General features: G+C 39.5%; 7 protein-coding genes across 18 annotated transcripts in view; 3 read left to right on the top strand and 4 right to left on the bottom strand.

Moving 5' to 3' along the window:
- Positions 1 to 164: 164 nt before the first annotated feature.
- On the bottom strand, positions 165 to 513 carry LOC123003364 (protein Diedel-like). The gene is given in 2 exon segments (XM_044395717.1): positions 165 to 368; positions 370 to 513. Coding segments are annotated over 2 exon segments (348 nt in total).
- A 1109-nt stretch (positions 514 to 1622) lies between these two features.
- Positions 1623 to 1970, bottom strand: LOC108065222 (protein Diedel-like). The gene has a single exon (XM_017153147.2). It carries the CDS (start codon positions 1968 to 1970, stop codon positions 1623 to 1625), a length of 348 nt encoding a protein of 115 aa, XP_017008636.2.
- Positions 1971 to 3851: 1881 nt separating this feature from the next.
- Positions 3852 to 6563, top strand: LOC108065245 (uncharacterized). Of its 3 annotated transcripts, none has more exons than XM_044395666.2 (4): positions 3852 to 3992; positions 5208 to 5555; positions 5849 to 5916; positions 5970 to 6563. In XM_044395666.2, the coding sequence occupies exons 2-4, from the start codon at positions 5230 to 5232 to the stop codon at positions 6329 to 6331; spliced, it is 756 nt and encodes a 251-aa protein (XP_044251601.1). In that variant the 5' UTR covers positions 3852 to 3992; positions 5208 to 5229; the 3' UTR covers positions 6332 to 6563. The 3 variants fall into 3 exon arrangements, with proteins under 3 accessions (XP_044251601.1, XP_070072833.1, XP_070072834.1); XM_070216732.1 differs by having other exon boundaries at positions 3856 to 4098; XM_070216733.1 differs by having other exon boundaries at positions 3860 to 3916.
- Positions 6564 to 6759: 196 nt separating this feature from the next.
- On the top strand, positions 6760 to 7333 carry Spase12 (Signal peptidase complex subunit Spase12). Its single transcript, XM_017153165.3, has 3 exons — positions 6760 to 6890; positions 6945 to 7091; positions 7147 to 7333. Exons 1-3 carry the CDS (start codon positions 6867 to 6869, stop codon positions 7267 to 7269), a joined length of 294 nt encoding a protein of 97 aa, XP_017008654.1. The 5' UTR covers positions 6760 to 6866; the 3' UTR covers positions 7270 to 7333.
- Positions 7147 to 8356, bottom strand: LOC108065238 (tRNA-uridine aminocarboxypropyltransferase 1). Its single transcript, XM_017153164.3, has one exon. It carries the CDS (start codon positions 8289 to 8291, stop codon positions 7329 to 7331), a length of 963 nt encoding a protein of 320 aa, XP_017008653.2. The 5' UTR covers positions 8292 to 8356; the 3' UTR covers positions 7147 to 7328.
- Positions 8357 to 8929: 573 nt separating this feature from the next.
- Positions 8930 to 23596, top strand: part of LOC108065310 (uncharacterized protein C2orf42) — an 87184-nt gene continuing 72517 nt past the window's right edge. Inside the window, exons 1-5 of one of the 2 annotated variants that reach the window (XM_070216214.1) lie at positions 8931 to 9909; positions 9979 to 10611; positions 10670 to 10999; positions 11489 to 11601; positions 12466 to 12606. In XM_070216214.1, coding sequence (XP_070072315.1) covers positions 9040 to 9909; positions 9979 to 10611; positions 10670 to 10999; positions 11489 to 11599 — 1944 coding nt within the window. In that variant the 5' untranslated portion in view covers positions 8931 to 9039 and the 3' untranslated portion in view covers positions 11600 to 11601; positions 12466 to 12606. Of the gene's footprint in view, positions 9910 to 9978; positions 10612 to 10669; positions 11000 to 11488; positions 11602 to 12465; positions 12607 to 23596 lie in introns of those variants that run through there. The other variant, XM_017153244.3, reaches the window with a different exon arrangement.
- Ptp99A (Protein tyrosine phosphatase 99A) overlaps positions 11603 to 23596 on the bottom strand; it is a 135301-nt gene continuing 123307 nt past the window's right edge. For 3 of the 9 annotated variants that reach the window (XM_017153237.3, XM_017153240.3, XM_070216213.1), the window contains 7 exons: positions 23398 to 23537; positions 17489 to 17778; positions 16994 to 17334; positions 16758 to 16924; positions 16110 to 16665; positions 15782 to 16050; positions 11603 to 15349 (listed from right to left, as the gene is read on the bottom strand). In XM_017153237.3, the coding sequence (XP_017008726.2) occupies positions 14356 to 15349; positions 15782 to 16050; positions 16110 to 16665; positions 16758 to 16924; positions 16994 to 17334; positions 17489 to 17778; positions 23398 to 23537 (2757 nt within the window). In that variant the 3' untranslated portion in view covers positions 11603 to 14355. Of the gene's footprint in view, positions 15350 to 15781; positions 16051 to 16109; positions 16666 to 16757; positions 16925 to 16993; positions 17335 to 17488; positions 17779 to 19810; positions 20347 to 23397; positions 23538 to 23596 lie in introns of those variants that run through there. The other 6 variants (XM_017153238.3, XM_017153242.3, XM_017153241.3 and 3 more) reach the window with 5 other exon arrangements.

The raw sequence follows: 23596 nt of genomic DNA, 5'->3' as shown, positions 1-23596 counted from the left end.
TGCTGGAATGACGGAAACCTTAACCATAACGCAAGTTTGTTTCAACCGAATTCTTCATTTTTTACAAGTACCTATTATTAATAAACAATACAGTAACAATTTATTTACACCGCTTCAATGTTCATACAAATCTTAACTATTTTTAAATGGAGGCACGTAAAGCACTAAAAAGGGATCCTGACAACTTCGAGGATCTCTATACCGTAGTCCCTGTATCTCTGCACAAAGCTGTGGGTCCAATCGCCTTCCAAACATCCGCCATCGCAGTTGCAGCCGAAAATGTTGCACGAACCTCGTCCACAGTATGTTCCCACCTGGGCGACTCCATCGGCGCAAATCGTAATTTTTGCAGTTGAGGGGATTGTCTCCGGATCCTCTCACATCCTCGCAATCTCCCCTGTCTAACCTAAAAGTCACTTCCTCCTTGGAGGTGCAGCATTCAGCAGTGGACTCCTTTACGAAGGCCAGACAGCAGATCCCGATTAGGAGGAAAGAAACTACTGGTGATGCCATGGCTAGACGATTTCAGAAAACTGATGATTTCTTCCTGGGAGCGGCGACTTTATATACTTTCAACTATCACCTATTGGGCTTAGGTTGCAAAAATTACCAAAGTTATTCGGAAAATTGATAACTACCCAGTTCCAACGTAGTTTACTGATCAAGCCATTTTATTGGAATTTTCAAAACGAATCGAAAATGCATTGCATTAGGCATGAGCACTTTCACTTTCTACCCACCTTTTATAAAATTTTAATTATTTAGGGCCGACATGCATAAAACTTTGTAAAAATTTAAAGGGTTTTGTTATTTAATTATCAACATACAAGTTTTTGAAATCGGACCATTCTATAAATTTTATCAAGACTCTTTAATATAAATAACACAACATAATTTTGCCAGGCGGAAATTAGTTACTTTTACAAATGCGAAAAAACATAGGAGGCAACTGGAACTCTGATGATTTCATTAATTTCGATTCCGTATTCCTTGTTTATCTCCTTAAAGGTTTTGGTCCACTCGCCCTTTATACACTCGCAGTTGCAGCCGAAAATGTTGCACCATCCTTGGCCACAAAAAGTGCCCTTCTTTCGGTTTCCATCGGCGCAAATCCATATATCGCATTGGAATGGGTCCTCTCCAAATCCACCGGCATCCTCGCATCTTCCATGGGTCATCTTATATTTAAACAGCAGACCCAGGCCACAACATTCAGCCCTGGACTCGCTAATCAAAGTCAAGCAGCAGATCCCGATGAGGAGTAGAGAAATTGGTGATCCCATGAGTGCTGTAGTCAGATGACTGATGAATTTTTCCTGGTGCAATAACAACTTATATGCTGACATTCTGCTGAGGAAAAATTGATAGCTGTTCAGTTCTCATACTCTTGATAAGAAGTAATATATGCTAGGTCTAGTGTGTGACTTTTCTTTGTTCTTTAATCAAGCCTCTTTAAAACCTTTTCTATGTAAAATTAATTCGGTGCCATTTAATTTAAATGAATGACCAAGAGGAAATATATATGCCAAAAAAGTGGTTCAACAATTTATTTAAGCCGCTTCAATATTTATACAAAATTGCAGCATTTTACAAACTAATATGCATTTGGTAAATAGGTGGGATTAAAATGGGATCCTGACAACCTCGAGGATTTCGATTCCGTAGTTCCTATTTTTCTCTAGAAAGCTCTGGGTCCAATCGCCTTCCAGACATCCGTTATCGCAGTTGCAGCCAAAAATGTTGCACGGTCCTTTGCCGCAATAAGCGCCCAGCTTTGCCACACCATCGGCGCAAATAGTGATTTTGCAATTGTGGGGATTGTACCCAGATCCTCCGACATCCCCGCAGCTTCCATTTTCCAGCCTGAAAGTCACTTCCTCATAGGAGGTGCAGCATTCAGCAGCCGACTCGTTCACGAGGGCCAGACAGCAAATCCCGATGAGGAGGAAAGAAACTACTGGTGATGCCATGGCTAAGATGTTGTAGAACTGATGATAAGTCCCTGGTCAGCCGCAATTTTATATGCTCTCAACTGGCACATATTTCGTTAAGGTTGCAAAAATAAAACAAGTTATTTGGAAAATTGATAAGTAACTTCCAAGATCGAATTAAAATTTACTGATGTAGCAAATATTGCGGAATTTTCATGTGTGTTAAAACAGTATTTGAAATGCGTTGTGTTTAGAGATAAGAGATAATCATTTAGCTTTAAACTACATCAATTGTCACCTATTTTGTTTATGTTGCAAAAATTACTGAATTTATGTGGAAAAATTAATTAAAATTAATTACCCAGTTCCAGCTAAGTTAACTGATCTAGCGAATATAGCGGAACATTAATGTGTGCTGAAAACTACACACAAAAAAACTTTTAAGATCAAATAAATATGCGCATGGTACATTTGTGTGATTTTACACAGATATCATTTTAGCATGAAAAATGTAAAACTGATACTAGAAAATGGCAAAAAAAAACCTAAAACTATTCGAAAATAAATTGTGATAAGGTTTAAGCTCTTATCAATTCGCTGCACTAATTCAATCTAGGTTACTCAATGTTATAAAATTCAAAACAGATCTTCGTATTTATTGATCTACGGCGAAATTATAAAGTAAATGAATTGGAAAGTTTATTTTATCAAAAAGTTTAATGTTTAAATTGTAACGGATACGATCACGACTATCGGGAATAAAATTTAAATTCGAAAGATCACGCGTTGCCAGATTAGGAAAAAAGATTGGTGCATCGGGCTATCTTGGAGCAGATCACCTGGTCTGATCAATCTCTCAATTTCTCACCGCTCAAGCTTATATCCTAGTTCTCAGACAGAAAATCGATGTTACTAATATTTTACGATGTTCTTGCCAACATTTGACTATTTATTTATTTGAACAATTCATGTATTTTAATCAAATAATTTTAATTTAAGCAACAAATTTTATTTAGCAAAGCTGCTACAGCATCCTGTTTACCCTAATGATTTCGACTCCGTAGATCTCGTATCTCTCTGCAAAGGTCTTGGAAAAATCGCCTTCCAAACATCCGCCATCACAGTTGCAGCCGAAAATGTTGCAGGATCCTTGGCCGCAGAACATTCCCACATTGTGCAATCCATCGCCGCAAATTAGGATTGTGCAATTGTCAGGATCGTTTCCATATCCTCCCGCATCCTTGCATTCTCCCCTGGCAATTTTGAAGGTCACTTCCTCCTTGGTGAGACAACATACAGCCGCGGATTTGTTGAAAAGGGCGAGACAGAAGATTCCGATGAGGAGGAGAGAAAGTACTGGGGATGCCATTGTAAAATGTTTTCAAGTAACTGATGATTTTCCACGTGAAATCGCGGTTTTATATGCTCTCAATTTGTATCTATTTTGTTTAGATTGCAAAAATTTTAAAGTTATTCGGAAAATGTATAGCTACCCAGTTCCTACGAATTCTACTGATGTAGCAAATAAAGCGGAATTTTCAAATGTGTGTTGAAATCCATTCGAGTATGCATTATGTTTATGTTTGTTTTTCCACTTAAAGCTAGCCCTAGTTGACAGACGTTAATAAAATGTAAAACGTATATTAAGTAGATCTGTAAGAATTTAAAATAACTATATTGGAAAAGAGTGCTTTAGTGAGTAACGGGTAGGATCACGAATAACGGAAATAAAATTTGAATTTGAACGTTTAGGCGTTGCCAGATTGGTTGAAAAATGTCGTACTATTAGTTCCATCTCGCACTCTCTGCAGCGGCCCACTTGTTTTGATCATGCTCAGTTTTTAAACGCTTTGTGAGCTAAAACCATATTGCCATAACAACCCCTTTTCCGTCAGTAGAATTTTCACCGCTCAACCGATAAGTTGCTCTCTCCGCTCGCTGCACCTGAGCCCCACTGTCTATATCTCGCGGCGATATCGATAAACGTAGGTGTGCCTCCAGTGCGCCTGTGTGCGTGTGTATGTGTCAGCAGTGGAGTTTGGTTGTTTATTCTTAAATCCTGTAAGAAAAGTGATATTACAGCCAGTTTAATAAACTATTAACAGCTTTTGTAGGCGAAAAGTGATCAGACCAACTGGAAATCGAAAAGCACTAAAGGAAGAATCAAGTTTGTTTATATTTGGTACAGTGCGCGATGCAACCTGTTTTGTGGGAGTGTGTGTGTTTGAAGAGAGACGCCCAAAGAGTGGTTGTTGTTGTAATACCTATCGAAGTGAAGTTTTAAATAAATAACATTTCAAAACAAATTAAGTCATCAAGCCCGGGTCCTGAGACAATAATATAGTATTACCACCGTTATAAAATTGTTAAAATTCCACATTCATGTCAAGTGCACAGTTATAGTAATTTAGTTGGTTAATTAACGTCTAAAATAAATTTTACTTACAATAAAATACTTGCCTTTTTTTTTATTCTATAAGTAGGATCTTCCTCAAGAAGAGGTCTTGGAATAATTTGCATTTAACGCCGTTATTACTTACTTTTTATCATTAAAATTTACATTTTCTTTTTTCCTAAATTTGTATTGGAATTTGTTTTTTATATGTCAGTCTAATATGATCAGAGGATTAGAAATAAGTAGTTCAAAACTAACGAGCATCTGCGAAAATGTAATTTGGGCGGGCAGAACAATAGATTCAAATATAAATGTTCTTCCCCCTCTTAAGCAAATGTAAAAAGAAAACCTGACCATCCACAATTCCCCTTAAGCAATTGTCGTAAACGAATTAGGTGTAATTACAATTATGTGGAATTAGACGGCTTGAAAAGTACCCAATTAATTAGGTCTAACCCAATTTACTGAGTATTTGAGAAATTACTAAATGCAGCATGGGATTATTATTTTCATATTTCTATGGTTAAATATAATTTTAGATTTTTAAGATCAGTTTTATTAAGATTTTGTGTTATTATTGTAATTATTTTATTCTAGATAGTTCTTATATATAATATAAAAAAAACAAATCGAATTTTACGGCACTTTGGGGTCGTTTTTTGTTATAATTTGTACCTCTTACGCGGCTCCTAAATATTTTAGTAATTAATGTGATTTTTTTAGATTTTTATGTCAATCCGTTCTGGGTGGAATTTGCTACTGACCGTTATTTAGGGATCGAACTTTATATATGTATTAGTTTGGATTTCATTGATAAACTATGATATGATCATCATTACTTAAACCTTTAAATGGCAACTAATATATATTATTTATTTCAGGTAATCCGATCCAGTCCCCAAGATGTCTTACTCAGCGGAACGGGCACTTTCCTGGCTGTACCCCATGGCGATCGTATCGTCGCTGGTCTGCTGCATCACGTCGGCGGTGGCCTGGTCGCACTGGCGCTACGTCCTGAATGCCTGTCCGGACACAAATTGCGGCTGCGTACTCCATAGCAGGAGCACTTACAACAGCTTCGAGGGCGGCAACATCGCCTACTGTCACTATGCCACCTACGGACTCCTGCTGCCCCTCCTCTTTGCCGTGGTGCTGGGCGTCTATCACGGATATCGGATGTGCATCGGGCGGGGCAAACCCAAGGCGGGCACGGCCACCATCCGGCAGCGGTAAGAGTTCCAATTTCGATTTCAATTCCAATTCCGATCGAGTGTGTCTGGGGGTCAAGTGGGGGTTAATCGGCTTGCTCGCCAACATGGGCCACTAGTTTGGCCTTATGCTAATGATGACCACGCTGCGGATGAGTAATGCAATAAAACAATTAAGTGCTGGAGAAGTTTACTAAAAAAATTTAGAGTGGTTAGGGGTAATTTAAAAGAAATAATAAGGGTAACCTACTTAAATATATATTTATATTTACCCGTCTTATGATTAATTATGTTTTTCCTATTTTTCCCTTTAGTTCTGGCGACATGATCGTGGTGACCACCGAGTCTGAACTTACACCAGATGGTCTCTCTCCTTATTATTGTAAGTACTTAAAAAAAAACCCTAAAATTGTATAATAATAATATTTTTTTAAGGGCTCCCTGCCACCGTAATCTCGGTTATAATGGCCATCTACCAACTGATCTACTCCGCCATTTTCACCGATGGATTCGAGGTGACCTGCAAGCAGTACAGAGAATCGCTTCTGAAGGAAATTCAGGGTGTGGGCAATATAGTGCCCGTGATCAAGCAACGTCTGTCGTGTGCGGCTGTCTTCGATTTCATGGACTATTTGGTGGAGAGTGTTTCCTACGAACGAAGGCGCTATGGACGCATCAACACCGCTGCATGTCTGTACTTCACCCTGGTTTTCGCCTGGATAGCTTTGGGCGCCTGGTTGATCATCTGCGTGATCAATATCGTCCACCTACGACGCACTAAAGCCGCCAGAGTTTAAAGGAGCTGAAAGATCCTGTCCACATCTAATTGGAATCGAAAGAAACGAAACGGAACACACACATTCCCCCCGCACATTCGCCTTATCTATTTAATCGTAGCCTTACGAAGCGCCACTTATTTATTAGTAGACACACATCGATTTCGTCCACGGTTCAAACCGCCATTTAAACACATTGTACAAATAATTGTATGAACAACGAACGATTAATTAAATCACGATTCATTTTTAATTCGGGTGTTTTATTGAATAAAAGAAGTTTTAAAATATTTGTAGTCTTATTCATTTCAAACTTCCCGCCTTATTTATTAGCGATGGTACTTTTGAAATGCCAGTTACAATAGTTTAGGTGTGTGTATTAGCTAAGCCATTAGGGTGACTCGGCTAAATCCAATAAGAATATTTAGAGATGACAAAACTTCGATACTAACAAATCGACAAAATCATCGAACGTTTTACCCATCACTAAACGCTGACGTGCCGCAAAAAATTGTTTACGTGAAAACTAAAAGATAAAAAGGAAATACCGCACAAAATGCTGGACATTCAGACACATATGGTGGGTTATAGGAATTCCTAGTCCTTGGACAGTTAAAAAACATTTTTATCGCAGGACTTTGCTGGCCAGGGAAAGGCGGAGCGCTGGTCCCGCTTCATCATCACATTTTTCGGAGTTGTAGGCCTGATTTACGGAGCATTTGTGCAGCAGTTCTCACAAACTGTTTATATCCTGGGCGCCGGATTCGTGCTCTCCTCTTTGGTGAGTTACTATTTCCATAAACTGCTTCATTTATAACCCTAAAATCCCCTTTTAGATCACCATTCCTCCGTGGCCCTTGTATCGCCGCAATGCCCTGAAATGGCAGAAACCCATCGATACGGATGCCAAATCCTCCAGTTCCGAGTCCGGTGACGAGGGCAAGAAGAAGAAGAAGTAGTCGTAGCCAACAGTAACGTGTATTTCTCACTTTCCAATCTATAATATACACTTTTAAAACTAAATGGGACGTCGGTAGGATATTAGATCGTTGTGATCGTAGTACTTGTGGATGAGATCGTACATGTTGGCGAAGAAAAACAGGAGATTGTCATATTGTCCGTTGTATGGGGATAATCTATCCACATCCTCGATAGAGGCGTCTATCTTTAGAGGGGCCGCCAGTTGATGGAAGCCCTCGGTGATCTCCAGATTGTCCAGTCCTCTGTATCCGGAGTTCAGACCCCACGCATTGATGTGCACTTCCAGGAGAAACTGGTGGATGGCTTCGATGGTGGCCAGATACCAACGCGGACTTCCCCGCTGATGTCGCCAAAATTGGGAGAGTCTGTTTTGCAGAACCACTGTTCTTAGACCTCGAATCCTTTCATCTGCGTAGATCCCACGACTCTGGTTCCAAGTGCTGTCTATGAAGACAGCTCGTCGGATGGGCAGGTTATCCAGGGTCCAGGTTTTAGGGGTTTTAGGGTGCTCCTCTATCTCCACCTCATCCATTCGCCTCCTCAGCATAGTGCCCATATGATGACCCTTTGGGAGACCATAATTATCCCCAATCTGCAGCTGCACATTTCGCTCGAAAAGCTGGGGAACCGTCAAGGCGGTGGCACTGGGAAATATTAGAACCACTCCCGTTTCCTCCCGATAATCTGGGATATCCGGAAAAGTATGAATCCTCACGTGTTCCGGCGCCAAAACAGCTGCATGAACCGCCGAACTTTTGCCATCTATCTCCTTTTTGTGCTTGATAATGTCTATTTGCAGTGGCAACGCGAGGCGAGGTAATAAATCCTCCAATTCGCCAACCGGTATGTAGCAACTGTAGCAGAAGAACTTCCGCGAACGATTGCAAAGTCTGCAATTGTGGCGTCCCTCGATGGTATCCAGTATGCTGTGGTCCGAAATCCGCATATTTACAAAGGGATATTTGCGGGCCCGCTGCTGGCCATCCAAAGGATGCGTCATCTTAGCGGAAATCGCTGGTAAATATCCAAAAATTATAGGAATAACAAATTTTTATAGGAATATTTAAAAGAGTTATCGATAATAATCAGCTGGGTTAACCAGGGCTGGCGATCACACAAAAACACATGTGCACTGGAATAACCCAAATGTAAAGTAAGTTTTATGGAAAGTATGTGTAAAATACAGTAAAATACATTTCATAGCAGAAACTCAAAAAATATTGCTAATTTTTATCTTATTACTTATTTATTTACATACTGTTTGCTGAAAGTTAAAAACTAAAGCTACATAAATGGGCAGCCATAGCTACTTAGGCTTTAGGCCATCTTATTACTAAATTTCCCATTTAATTAATTGATTTTTTTTTTTTTTTGTCAAAAAACTTATTCAGTTAATTTCAGATTGAAATATAAAGCAAGCTAACCAAAGTGAGAAGTAAGGGTTATGTAAATTTTGTGTAAAATAAAGAACAAATTTTCATCTTTCACATTACATAATTACTGTTAATTAATTGTTTTCTTATTTTTTCAAAAGGCTTTTTTAATACTTTTAAATTAAAATGTAAAACCATTTCCAAGAAAATACCATTTAAACAATTCCAAGAGTTGCTATCCATCCCTGAAATAATTGGCATATTGAACGGTCACACTATCCAAACAAAAAAACGTAAACAAAAGCCGGCAAAAGTGTGCAAAAAATAACAAGTCGCTAAAACAAGTGTTTTCCAGTTGAAGAAATGTAAGGAATAATGCGCGGCGTTCGCAAGTGTGTTCACTGTGGTGCCGTTAACGGAAATCGTGCCCGGTTTTGCCGGAACGCCGAGTGTCCGCAGCGCAGGAACGTCCTGGATGCCGTGCAGCTGATTTCCCTGCGTCCCGGCTCCACTGTTTACTCCCTGAGGACCAAGGAGAAGGAGCAACAGCCGCGCAACTTTGTGGTCATCCAGGATGTCACCTTGTCCCTGCAATCGGATGCCGCCGTGGTGTCCAGCAAGGCCGATTGCTATGTGGAGTCGTGCAAGAAGACGGGCGGTGAATCCTCCGATTGCCTGCATGTGAAAGCTTGCCGGGAACTGGGCAATGAGTTCCCGCGGGCCCAGGTGTACCGGGTGTCGCGGGAGGTGCTGTGGAACCTGAACATCAACCAGGAGCAGAAGCAGCATCTCTGGCAGCTCTACAAGTACGCCGAGGAGGAGGAGCATCTGCCGGGAGTGCAGCGCTTGAATCACTCCACATTCGCCGTGAAATGCGAACGCTCCGAATCCTTTCCAGCCGCCCGACTGCATGTCACCGTTTTGGCCAACGGGCTGGCCAAGAAGAAGGGCTCCTACGCCTGCGCCTGCCGCAAACTGAAGATCATTGTGGAGCCAGATAATTCTTTGGTGATGCAGGACGAGATCTGCGACCATTTGCTGTTGGTTTTGGCCGGGATCCTTAGTTCCCCGCAGGGAAAACGGGTCTATGGCCATTTTACCAGTGGCTTGCAGAACTTTTGGATGCCCTCGCAGCTGGAAACGCCGCTGGGCGACGTGGCCACCGAGGATTTGAGGCTCAGTTTGAGCATGGTGGATGAATTTGATCCCCAGGTGGACATACTCGTCTTCGGGGATCAGCTGGATGTGAGTTAAGCCCTTAAAATACTTCCTTTTTATATAATATTTAACCATATTCTGTAATTTATAACCCAGCTTCCTTTACCGGATCTCTCCGACGGCGTCTTTAACCTAGACAACATGCAGGCGGCCACTTCTAGTCACAGCACCTCGAATACCAACGATGCCCTCATCCACTATGCTAATGACTCGCAGCTCTTGTCCAATTGCGATGTCTACGCCGAACCCATTGAGCTAACAGATTGCAACATTGAACTGATGGATCAATTTCAGCCCACGGATCAGCTGGATATTTGCAGCGAGGACATAGAACTGCCGCTGATCAGTGAACCCTATAATATCCTGGCTGCGCCGCCCATTTTTACCGAGGCCACGCCCTCGGTGGTCACCGATCAACTGCCCATTGAATTGGCCACCATATCGGTAGTGAAAAAGGCACCTGTAAAGTTTTCGGAAATTGTGACGGAAGTCAAAGCGGTGAAGCAACCCCCTTTGCCGGCCAAAAGGGAGTTAATAGTAAATAAAACAGCTTCGGCGACATCGGCTAAGGATACTTTATGCGTAGATCCTTCAGTTCAACCAGCATTATCCTACTCAGCATGGCTGGAACATGTGATAGAGCTGCTCAACGAGGGATTAGAGCCATTAGATAATCCCAGTGCTGCTGTAACAAAGCGCTTGGTTCAACAAAACTTTCATGTGCACAAGGTAAGTTGAGATATAGTCTTTCAAATCCTACTTACCACCTTTTTGTATATCCCTGCAGGACACCTTTTCGCACTTCTGCAAAAGCTTCACCACGGGAGTCAAACGAAGACCCCTGGATAAATTTACTGTGATAGAATCGGGCAAATATAAAGGGCTCAACAAGTACACCTGGCATTTTGGGAGCCCTCACACCGTAAAGCGCATATTTACAACCTCCAATATTGAGCTACAATTGGATCGCGCCTTCGAGCGTCACGCAGAAGGTCATTTTGTGCCGTATGTGCGTCCAGCTATCGAGGCCCATGTTCCGGGTCAAGTAAAAAAGCGCGTAGTCTATCCCAGACTCAGGCTTTACATGGTTAAAATAGTCTTTGAAACGGCTCCAAAGGTGGGTTGAAACTAGAGCCCTGAATGAATGGATTCAATTAATTATTTTGAATCTTTTGTTTTATATGAAAGAATTAATTCGAATTTTGAGTTTAATTGAATTGAATGAATGAATGGCATGAATTCCGTAATAATTTAAACAACAATTTCTTTTGAAGAAAAAAGCTCATAATTTTGTGATTAAATCTGCCTGAATTATATTTACTAATTAGTTAACATTGATTTGTTAAAAATTTTTCACTTTTTGTTTTTAAAAGAAGCACAAAAAAAATCTGGTAAATTAAAAAAATTCATAAAAATGTTTCATTCATTTAATTCGAAATGAATTAGAAAAAAATTCAATTTATTTCACATAGAACTGAATTAAACAAATCAGAAATTTCATGGCATGCTATAATAAAATAAAACTTGAATGATTTACGCAGGGCTCTAGTTGAAACTAGAGATAAAAATCCTATAATTAATCGGAAATTATAAACCCCCTTTACAGGACCATTCCGGCAACGGAATCCTGTTATCCTGGATACCCGATGTCCTGCCCCGCAGCCATTTCGGGCTGATGCATGTGGAGTTCACTGTGGAGACACGATCGCCCAGCTAAGGGTAAGTTTGCAATTTGATGTTCTTTATTTTGACGCTTTCAATTTTGTCGGTTCCATTTATCTTTAGTCCATTTCAACTTTTCATTGGCTTACGAGTAGCTTAGGTGTACATACATATACATACATATCTTTATATATATATATCATTAATTTTGTTTATCGCGAGACGCTTTCCGACTTTGATATCGGATCCTCCTGCTTTCGATTGCCTCTACAAGCTGCGGGAAAGTCCCTACTTTCTGGGTCTTAAAGGGTGGCGAATTCTTCGTTCTTTAAAATCTATGGTCTGCCTCTGGGGTATTTATCTTCATCTATTTGCTTAGCTCTAAAATCGTGGGCATGCTTACTTAAGTTCTCGCTACATTCAGCTCTTTCTTACGAATCTTTCTTTAATTTCCTCTTCTTTTTTTTTTTGGATTTTTGTGTGGTTTACTTTTTAAATTGTTTACGCTTAACTTTGACATTCATCACATTTATAAATTGCATAACACCGTCAATTAGATAATCTGTTGTATCTGTGGTTTTTTGTATCGTTTTTCAATTACTTTAGTTAATGTGTGAAGGTAGTTTAGTCGTGGAAAGGTTTCCATTTGCTCGAAAAGTGTGTGCAGTTTTTAATTGGGGGTTTTTCTGTAGAACTCTGTGTAGTCATTGCTCCATTGCAATGATGTCGATTAAGCTTTTCTTTGGCTGTGACGTGGGTCACACACATACAACATTATGTACATAATGTATATATAGAAATATCCACCTATAGTTTCATCGTACATGCTACTATTTATGTGTTTAACAGTTAAAATGCATAGTTTTGTTTTGTTTCTCAATATCGTATCGAATTAATATGATTCTTGTTGTTATATTACAGATGAAGCATTTGTTACCATTGCCGGTGTCAGTATGAGAAATTTACAAGCCTTTCTAGCGTATAAGTAGTCTTAGCCTAAGTCGGGTTAGTGCCTAAGAAACATAATCTCACAAAAATTGGTCATTAGTTGGTTAATATGTAGAGCCGCCTATTTGGTATCAGCTGACAAATGATTGGATTGAAATGCTCTCGCTTTGATACGATCAAGATTGAAGGGTGCTGCCACCCAAATCGGAATCATCTGCCACATCTAGATCCTCGAGTAGTCTGACTACATTCGATTGGGTGGACGACACGGGATAAATCTAAGAGGAAACTGAAGGACCTTTGACATTCGTTCATTTACATAATCAGTATACATGCTTATTCAAGTTAAAGTGTACAAAAAACCAGTCTTTAAAACATGTTTGTTTATCGTTTCTTATGTTTTTTTTTTCATTTTCTTTTTCCATTAATACTTTACATATAAAATGTAAAAATATTCACTAAATTACTTGCGATCTACTTGCTGTGTGTTTCTGGGGTTGAGATATATCTGACTAAATCTGGACAATTCCAAACTACACATCTTCTCAGCCAACTCACACACATAGTTATGGCAATTCAGAGTGTGCTAACTTTAGGTTTAATCCCTATCCACATCCGAGGCTAACTCTAAGAACTGTACAGATTAATATTACGCTGTTACTCGGGGTATATCAAATATGGTAACACCCTGTGCATCGATAAGAGAAAAACAAAACTTAAACTTGAGTTTTCCATGGGGGTTTATCATTTTATCTCACTTTTCACATGAATTTTATATTTTAATAATACTTTGCTTGCGATTACTATTAGATTTACACTTAGTTGTCGCCTTTGCTTACTTTAGTTTTTACAATATTCTTAGCATTTTCAGAATGTGGATCTTATTTTACAGTATTTTTAGCTCGTTCAGAATAATGAGTCTGGTTTTCTGGCCAAAGCTTTTATTTACAATTTTTGTTTTGCTTTTTTCGTGATGCTCTTGTGCTTTGTGCGGAAATTGTGACTTATTAAGTTTTATTTTGGGATTTACAGTGATGTGTGGGGTGATGAGTGCTCCGTGTAAAGTGCTTGGTAACTCGGAATATTTGCCAATAATTCACTTCTTTGTCTACTAAATTCGCAATTAATTTGTAGCTAAGTTTTGCTTGAGTTTGTATTTTTCTTTTAGTGTATTTAACTGGAACAAATCGATAAGAAGACAGAAAACAATAACAGATACTAGGACGGACACTGAATCGATTCGAAATGCAAAAAGTGCTCAATCAACTAGGTTACTTCGGTAATTCAACTAATAATTATTACTTTAATAGGAGTTTGTAGGAGCTTAAAAAATCATGGCACAAGTGTGTGCAGAATTAAACTGCATTAACGTTATTTATATGTAATCAGCGTATATAAATGATTAGACAAATATTTTTTCTTTTGTTTTTTAGTTAATTCTACTTGTTCAACTTGTGCATTTTGCTACGTTTCCACTTTTAGATTTGCGATTATTTTTGTTCTTTACTGCTGCTCTTGACTTTTTCTTTTCCCTTGTGACTAAATGTAGGTAAAATGGAGATTATGAAAACTTAGAAATAAGGTAAGATATAAAAAATTACACAAAGACAAAATAATTTAGATAGTATTTAAGGGAACAACTGAGCGGGGAATAAATTAAAGTAAAATATGAGCTTACACGGCAAATGAATAATTTATGGACAAGGCGCTAGACGCTTTGTTCTCACTTAAACGACTTAAACGTTAATAAATACATCGCTATGTATACGTAAGGGTACCGTTTTAATTTAAATTTAAAGTTAAATATTTATATTTAAACATTTATAAAATGATTTAATTTCTCTCTGTAAATTTATCTTTAGTTTAGCCTACAATATCTAAGTTTTGAGCATCTGTCGCTGCTGCATTTGTGACGTTGTTGTTATTGTTAATATTGTTGTTGACGATCGTTGGTGAAGTGGTTGGTGAATTATCCGTGTTGTTCATCAGCAGATCACCAACGTTGTTGTGATGCGATTGATGCGTATTGTATTGTTGTTGGAGTTGCGTTTGTTGTTGCATCAAGGCCAGCATTTGTTGTTGTTGGTGTTCCATCAGTTCAGCAGCGTTATTAGTAACAGTATGGAAATTGGCATTAGTAAGGGTTAAACTGTTCTGGGATGCGAGTGGTATTGTAGGTATTGTAGGTAGGACTGTTGTTGGTGTCGTTGGAGTCGTTGGTGTAGCGCATGTTCCAGGTGTGGCCGGTGCTACCGGCGATGTGGCACTGGCGACTGTGGGTAAAATCTGGTGGGACAGTTCGGATGGCGATGGCAATTGGATGGTCTGTGGGGATGGTGGTGGTGTTGTGGTGTTGGTGGATGAATTGGAGGACAGTGGAGCGACTGTGGGCGGTAACAATGACAGAATGGGCAAGAGGCTTGGATTAGTATCGGTTGTTGGTGTGCTGACTGTCTCATGGAGTGCTGTCTGTTGCTGTTGTAGCTGCTGCTGCTGCTGCTGCTGTGTCTCTAGGTGTTGCTGCTGCAACTGCAGCATGTGCAGCTGCTGCTGCTGCAGAATGACATGCTGTGGAACATTACCATTGCTGCATATTTTGCTATAGAGATCCGGCGTGGCCGTTGTCACATCCTCGAATTCAGTCCGAAGCGCCGTGCGCTTCAGCAGGTTCAAATTGCCAGGCAAAAATGAAAGTATGTTGTAGATGACGCGAATATCCTCGCTGGATGTCCACACCCCGGGTCGCTTGTTGTGGTACAGCTTCGCGTACTGGTACACATTGGCCGTGCTGCAGTACTCCATCTCGATGGCCAGCGACGAGATCGCACAGAAGGTGCACGCCTGGGCGCCACCATATCTAGAGGGAACATTTCGAAAATTTTATTAAAATATATATTTTAAATCTGGAGTGTACAACTCAGAAAAAATGACAATAAAAATAATAATAACAAAAATATTTAAAATATACAATTTCTTCCGCTTTTTTATTTAAGAAGAATTGTTCTTGAAATCAAGACAAAAGTGATCTCAAGTTGTTTTTTCAATATTAAGCGATCTTGAAATAGATTTGAAAAAAGTATAGAATTTGTTTTTTGAGAAGTGAGTAGATTAGGAATTCTATCTAGCTTCGTGAACTTTTAATAAAAAAAATCGGATTCTAGAGAACCCATTTAGAGAAAATCTAATGTGACAAAATTCTAAACTATTTCTAGAGAAGGTGATTATTTTCCCAGAAGAGCTAAAGAATTCACTAATGAATTCTATAATTAAAATTTTATTTATAACTCACCTATCCACAATGACAATAGGTCCATTGCGGTAGTCATTGCAACGTTCGTGCACATCGACGATAAAGTCGTAGATGCTATTGGGATTGGACATCTCCGGCCAACTGGGACAGTGAAGCATTTTGACCGTAAGCTCGTAGTCGTCCTGTATCGACTGGATGACAAAGTCCCGGCTCACATAGTCGCTCTTGTTGGTCTTGTTCAGATACTTGACGCGATAGTGATCGCTCTCGATGGGCGTGGCCTCATCCGGCCAAAACTGGGCAAAGTTCTGAAGGGAAAAATGTTAATTAAAATCTGTATAGATTTTTTAAAGCACCCTTTACTCACTATATCATCCAGAGATGAGAGCAGCACGACGGTCTGTGCATTGTGGTCCCAGACCATCTGCCAGAAGTCCTTTATCGTGTGCGCCATAGGATGTTGGGTGACTATGAAGTCCCTCAACCTCCGGAAGCCGTGCAGCCAGGAGGCGTTGATATAATCGCTACCATCCTCGCCCGGCTTGGGTGTCAAATGCACCCGACTGCCCTCGATGGGGAAGATGGCTCCGCGATTCTTGATCGAGTTCACCTGCTTCATGGCGGAGGCAATGTGAATGTCCTTTGGCTGGAACTGGATGATGTTCTTGTACTGCTGCTCCAAGTAGGGAGTGCAGTTCCTCAGCTCCTCCACCTGCTCGGCCATCAGATTTGTCTCCCCCGAGGCAATAGCCTCGACCAGAGCGTCGTGCAGGAATATATACTGCTCCTCGGTCTGAACGAGGAAGTTCCTCTGGGCTCGAATGTGACGCAGGAAGCCGAAGACGTTGACAATCGATTTCTGCTGGATCTGCTTGAGCATGGCGTCCAGGACGATGTAGGTGCCAGTGCGACCAACGCCAGCGCTAAAAGAAATTAAGGATATTTATTGGTTAAAGTATGAGTGTAAACGATGCAGCGGAAAATTATAAATTTGTATTTTATTGTTTAATTTTACCTGCAGTGCACAACTATAGGACCAGCCTCAGCGGGATTGGCAGCCGAGGATTTCTTGACAAAGTTCAGAACAGGCAGTGGATGATCGGGGGTTCCATGATCGGGCCAGTTGGTATAGTGATATTGATAGACCAGTTTCTCCGTATTGCACTGCTTCTTTTTCTTAAGCTGTATTATAATGAAAATTCCAATTAATTTAAGAAAATATTAGAATAAAAGAAAATAAGTAAAACCCACCTTCAAGTGCTTAATCTGCAGAGTGCGCACAGTGTATGTGGACATGACTTCCTCCTCGATTAGTTTGACCTGGATCACTCCGTAGGTCTCGACTCCGTCCTTGGGCCAATACATGTCGCACTTGCGCCTACCGCGCTCCACCAGATTGGTGATCATCACTATAATGGCCACCCTCTGCTCCCAAATCATCCGCCAGAAACAGTCAAAGGTATCGGGCAAAGGACCCTGGGTTCCAATAAACGCATGTCCCTTTTGGTAGCCATCGATGAAATTCGCATTGATGTAGTCCAAATTCTTCTTTTGTCCCGGTGTCGGATGCAAATGCACGCGACTGTGATCATCTGTAGGAAAATAAATTAAATGTCAGTAAACCATAATTAACTGAATAATAAATAAAAACCATTAAAGTTTAACTACAGTACAAAAGTGAGATGTCATAAAAAGGCAGCAAGCCTATTAACTCGAGGTATTTTGATTTATTCAACTTGCACTTACAGGCCGTGATATTGAGATATCGGTTTTTGCGTTTGTTCTCGGGATGCTGCGAGTGCTCACATGGCAGATCGTCGCTGATGCACTCATTCTGGATGGCCTCGTACTCCCGACTGAATCCAATGTCCCCGTCAGCATGCAGGGATGCCACGTGCTTGGAGAACTCATTCACGGGCACAGCGGCACGGATCTCATCGCCGATCTTCACGGGAACTTCCCAATCCACTTGAGGGGCATTCGGGTGGTGCGGCGGATCATCCAAGTAATAGTAGGCCGCATGGAAGCACTTTCTGCTGAAAAGAGTTAATAGGGATACCAAGTGTTACGAAGGAGTGTTAAAAATTAAGAGTGATTTTAACATTTATTTTTGTAAGATCACAAAGCACGCTTGTGGTCACACGACTATCTTGCATTGGGCACTCGTCTGTTTTCTTCTTTAAATATATTTTATTGAGTTTCTCTCCCTTTCAACTACTCAATATAAAATTCTTTAATTAAATTGACAAGTATTCATCAAGACTCTCAATGGCAAACAGTCCAAGAGTTCACTATCCTTATTAACCTATATATATTTGAAGAAAACTGAACTCTCGTCCTCTTTAAACTCAATCCTCTTAGGTGTTGCCAGCAACTACTGACCAGTCACAAAAGTATCCTTTCCCTTCCACTTTCCTTACAAATGGCAGGCTACTTTGAAAAGAGTGCAAATTCTATTTAACATAGAGAAAATAATTTTCTTTGCAAAAGTTGTGAACTGTGGAAATTATGAGAAAACAGCTGCAATCAGTTGGAGCAAAATCAGCGAAAGGTGTCAGGTGGGCGTGGCGTCTGACGAGAGCTTTTAACAAAATCAAAATGCATAAATAAGCAGGTCGTAGGGAGAGGAGAAAAACGAAAATGAAAACGCTGAAAACCAGGTAGTTAGATAACAGGAAGTGGGTGGTGGTCACTGTGCTAATGGCATTCAGTTTCAGCCAGGCATAGGAAGTAATTTTGAATTTTGCGACAGACAAAATCAGAATCCTTTTGCCAGGAAACTCTCTACCAAAGGACTGTGCAAATATTTGCGCAAAGCTGCTTTAAATGAGTGACAATAATGACAAAAGGTGGGCATTATTGCCTGTTCAATTTCTATACACAAATTGAGGTTAAGTTTTTGTAATTGGCTTAAGCGATTACAAGGAGCGCGCAGAACTTTGCGCCAAGTTTCGCCTACAAGTGCACTCGACTAACCAGCAAAACTTGGCAGCTTCCCAGGCAAAAGTTTTGCACTCGCAGTAGCTAGTGGCTGATTTCATTGCGAGATTTCGCAGCCTTGGGAGAAAGTGCAGGACATAATGGAAACGGAGTGGTCCAGACTGTACTGCCAACTTTCCATTCTGTTTCGCATTGTGGCTCGTTGCACTTTGCAAAGAAATATTGCGGAAATAATCTTGATCGGAACCAATGGCGTTGTATTGATACGAAATCGATTTTCTTAAAGGCTTGCGGTGAAAATTCTTGCATTTCTAGATTTAAACAGGAGGTTATTTATTAAAACTATTAAAGGAATTATTAAGGAATTAAATATAGGGTATAACAAATAAATCTAAAATAACTTTTTACTTCTTTAAGAATGCTTTATTAAGTGCAGAAATATTAATTTTATTTTAATTATTTTTAGTTATTCATTTGAATTATAAAATATTCAAAATATAAGCCTTTCTTATCGAGCAACGAACGATACCATATGTTCAGTTCAAAACTCTATGACGGCTTTAAAGTACTGATAAAAAGTATATTTCTCAACGTTTGCTTTTTAAACCCATGTTGAAAGCGATACTGATCTGTCGCTATGTAAAATTCCGCGGAATTCACTTCTTGTTTACTCTACGAAGTTTCGCAGCATAAACAAAACTCGCTGGGGAATCGAGAACTTTTTGATAATTATTTCAATAATTCTTATCAACGGGAGATGGCGATTCGGCTTTGTTTACTTTTGCTGTCGACCGAAAAAAAGTAAATAAATACCTAAATTGGGGGAAAAACCAACTAGAAAATAAGAAATTCCTTTCGTCTATGTATGCACATATATTTACATATGTTTTTCTTGATTTCAGTTGTTGTTTATCGAAGACTTTTGTTTTTCTTTCCTCTCTATTACGCACCGAAAAATCTACAAATTTATTTGTCAACTTCCGCTAGATGTTGATTTCCATATTGATATGCAATCCGGCATTTGGTTGTTAATATCTTTATGATTTTTGTTTGGCAAACACGTGACAGTTGCGCGAAGTGATCGTTGTCGTTTTAGTTTTCCCGGGGGTGCAGCTGCGAAAAACTTACGTAAACCAATTTCCACGTTGCGATTTGCGGCGCAACAACCTTGGTGTTGCTGCCGTCGCTGATGTTGCTGTTGCACTTGCAATTGCTGGTGATGTTGCTGGTAGCATGGGGCTGCTGCTGCAGTGTTTTTCCCTGCCGCCTGACATAATGTGTCGCTTCGCTAGAATTGCATTGCCTGTTTCTCTTTTGTATATTCGCGATTTTTGCTTACATATTTACACAAATTACGTCATATTGGCAATTGCAATGTCGCCAGTTCACTAGCAAAAATAGTACGCAATAACTACGAACGCACACAGTCGTCGCTCGAATATATATTTTTAATGAGGCTGTGACGTTTTAAAAAAATAAGAAATCACAATACAATGCAGAATGTAAGGCGAAGACTAGCAGGTGCCGCTCGTCCACTTATCGCCTATTTCTCTCCGCGTTGTTTATTGATAAGGTTTATGTTTATTGTATTTTTTGTTGGTCGGTCTCTCGGCGGCACAGAAAATCTCTAAATATACGTGCTTATAAACGCGCGTGCTCTGGACAACTGAACTCTTGTCAATTAGCGATCGGCGCGATGCCAGAGCTTTTCCCCAGTTCCCCGATCTTTAACCCGAATGAGAGATATATGTATTGTAGAGAAAGAGCGAGCTTTTCGAGCTTTGCATCAGCTGTTTGATAACAACTGGCACGTTTTTACTAGCAGTCGTAGAAAGCCAGTTTGCCCTGCCTTCTTTTCTACAGTTAGTATTGGTTGATAACTAATATTAAATACAAATTTATAGAGTTTAAGAAGACTTCAAAATATGTATTTTACTTGACCCAAAATAATAAATAGATGCTAATAAAAAATTTGAAAGACAGTGCTAAGTTCTTCACAAGTAGTAGCAATGCTAATAAAAAGTTTTGGGACAGAGCTATTACTAGAACATTAAAATTTAGTACAATTTTAAAAAGTTTCTGATAGTCAATAAAAACTGTGACAATTCCAGTTAGATTACTATATAATCCTGACGTTTATCTTATCTCCATATGACATTGATTTAACCTTTTCAGTTTTCTCCACCCGTATTTACTTAATTAAGTCGACTATTGTTGCTGGTAAGCTAGCTCATCAATTAATCAATTAAAAATCGCATTGTTCAATACTTGGCTGCCTTATAGAGAACCCATATTGGTTAATCGTTTAATTACGCCAGACGACTTCCGCAATAAAAGTTGCATTGGGAGACAGTTAGCCTTGGGAAGTTGATAACGCTGGTATTTGGTTCACTGATATCGTTGATAAAGTTTGTGTAAAGGGAGGAAAATTGGGAAAACCGAGGGGGAAATGGTCCCACACTCATTGACTATTTCCATCGTTGTCGTGAAATGGAATTTTCTTCTTTTCATTTTGGCAAAAGTTACCAATACGTTGCCCAAAAACAATTTCTTGCCCCCGACTCTGCTATTCTATTTTTGGCATAGGGAAAAGTTCTATACGAAAAACCAGACACGAGCACACACATTTGCTGGCAAATAAAGCCGTCGACACAAAAACAATGTTCGCAACTGCATCAGATATGAAAAAGTAACGCACAAGTCGACATATGTATGTATGTACGGTGAGCCCTAGATAGAGGGGAAAAGTGTTCTCATTCGCCCTTTTTCTATTTCGGTGTCGGAATGCAAAGGGAAAATTATATTGAACTCAGTCGAAGTGAATACTGTGAAGATTGGATTATAATACTAGAAAATGCAAAAGAATTTTTATTTTGGCATAATAAAATCTGTTAAATTTCTTTCTAACAGAAGCTTAAGTTTATTAATTTTCATTTCTGACTGTTAAATTATAGCATATTTATTTATGAACATTAAATTGAATATTTTATTCGATTTTCTCTCTAAATATTTAAAAATTAAATATCCAAAATAATAAGAAAAATCTCCTTGACAAAAAACCCCAACAATTTCTCTTATGACGTGCAAGTTATTCGCATAACTATTTTCCCTACTCAAAGAAAGAGCTGTTAGGTTAGGCTAGAAAGATGGTTATCGCTGTTGCCTGCAAATTGTTGCCATAAGAAATTGCTAAAGTATTTCTACTTGGCGCACAAGTTGCCGGTTTTGTAGTGTGTGGTTAGGACTTAGTTAACCTGCCACAGGCCGCAGCAGTTATTAAAATAATTTCCACACCCCCTTGACTTTTCGCCTTTCAAGCCCCCAGTGGCTGCCACTAAACGCTGATTAGTGCTCTGTAAATGCAAAAGTAAATGTAAATGATTTCGCCAAGAGCCGCGAATTGAGAAGATTTTTTTCTCGCCCTCGCATAAAACGCAAACCCTTCGTTTATTTTTTCTTGATTCCCTTGGTTTTTCCTCGTATTTTTTTTTCCGCCTGACTTTTGTTCTGGCTTGCTTTTTAGCCCACACTCCTCACTTTATATTTGTTTGCATTGAAAAGGAAATTGTAGAAATTCGCCTTTGTTTGCTTAATAAAATATAATTTTTTCCGCTCTAAAACTTGGGTAACTTGAAAAATGGGATGGCAACACTCCAACCTTCTGCTTTTCCATCTCCTCACGCTGTTATGCGTTCTGCTTGGCTCGCAGGGTATTTGTAAAAAATAAATAAAATGGCATTAATTTGTTAGGGAACCCGAGAAGGGGTAAAAATAAAGTGGGAGTGGTTTGGGATTGAGGTTGGGGTAACTTTCATTTGGCATATTCGCGGCAGCATAAAAAATCGCTTCGACAGAAAATATGCAAAATTCTTTCCATTGAAGTTGGGTATAAAAACGCTTTTCATTTTCCCCAACACATTTTGTCGTCTTGAATGTTTGCCGTTGCCTCCGGCAAACGCGAATCCGGATATGGAGACGGAGGATTCCCGGGGTCTGGGCAATGGGTTAACCACTTTTACATTTAATAAAGATTTTAAGTAACTTAAAATTGTTTTGCTTGTCTTTGTCTTTGGCTTTGCTTCGGACTCTTGTTTTTTTGCGATTTGAATTTTAATTAACAATTCCAGGGAATATGAGGATAGCCCACCTCCTCTTTCAAGTTTGTGGTATCTGGTTTCTCCTTTTCTTGTTTTTTTTTTTCAGAAAAAGGAGATGAAAATGCTCGAGTTAATTCCTTAATTATGGATTGGTTTGAGTGGACACTGCGAAAGGATTTTTATTTATTCTGTAGAATTAATGGAGACCATAATTGGTAAAGTATGCCTTCTAATGAAGTTTGTTACGCATCGCAGTTGATTTATGTAATAAGGAAAAACGTGGAAAATTATATTAATAACCGCAAACAATTTAAATTCCTCTGGATGAATTCCAAGAATTATATATATTTCAATACTGAAAGTTTAAATTCTAAAATAGCCATTTTCTATAGCTGCAACGGATCGCCTTGCTTTGTTTTTGGTTTATTTTTAAATTCTATCGAAGGGAGTGGGAGGACAGCGCTTTGCACTCAACACTTTGACAACACTTTTCTCAGTTTTATTTATGGAACTGCACGCGACTGTCTCAAGAAAAGCAGCTGCTACATCAGCACTTGTTTCTTGATATATATTTATTTTCAGATATATAGCTAAATCGGGGCATAGAGCGCCACTTACCTCCACAGGAAGAAGGCCATGATGATCAGGATGATGCCGAAACAGCTGAAGATAATGCCCACCAAAACGGCCAAATTGTAGTCATTATGCGATTGTCGTAGCAGCGGTTGAAGTTTTTCGCAATTCGGTTGCAGTTGGATCTGTTTGGAAAAAGAAAATAGAAAGTTTAGGGAAGGGTTGAGGATTTGATGAATGCATA

The sequence above is a fragment of the Drosophila takahashii genome, chromosome 3R (genome assembly GCF_030179915.1).
Source record: "Drosophila takahashii strain IR98-3 E-12201 chromosome 3R, DtakHiC1v2, whole genome shotgun sequence".
In the NCBI taxonomy this organism is placed as follows: domain Eukaryota; kingdom Metazoa; phylum Arthropoda; class Insecta; order Diptera; family Drosophilidae; genus Drosophila; species Drosophila takahashii.
This window is presented reverse-complemented; position numbering and strand designations above follow the sequence as displayed.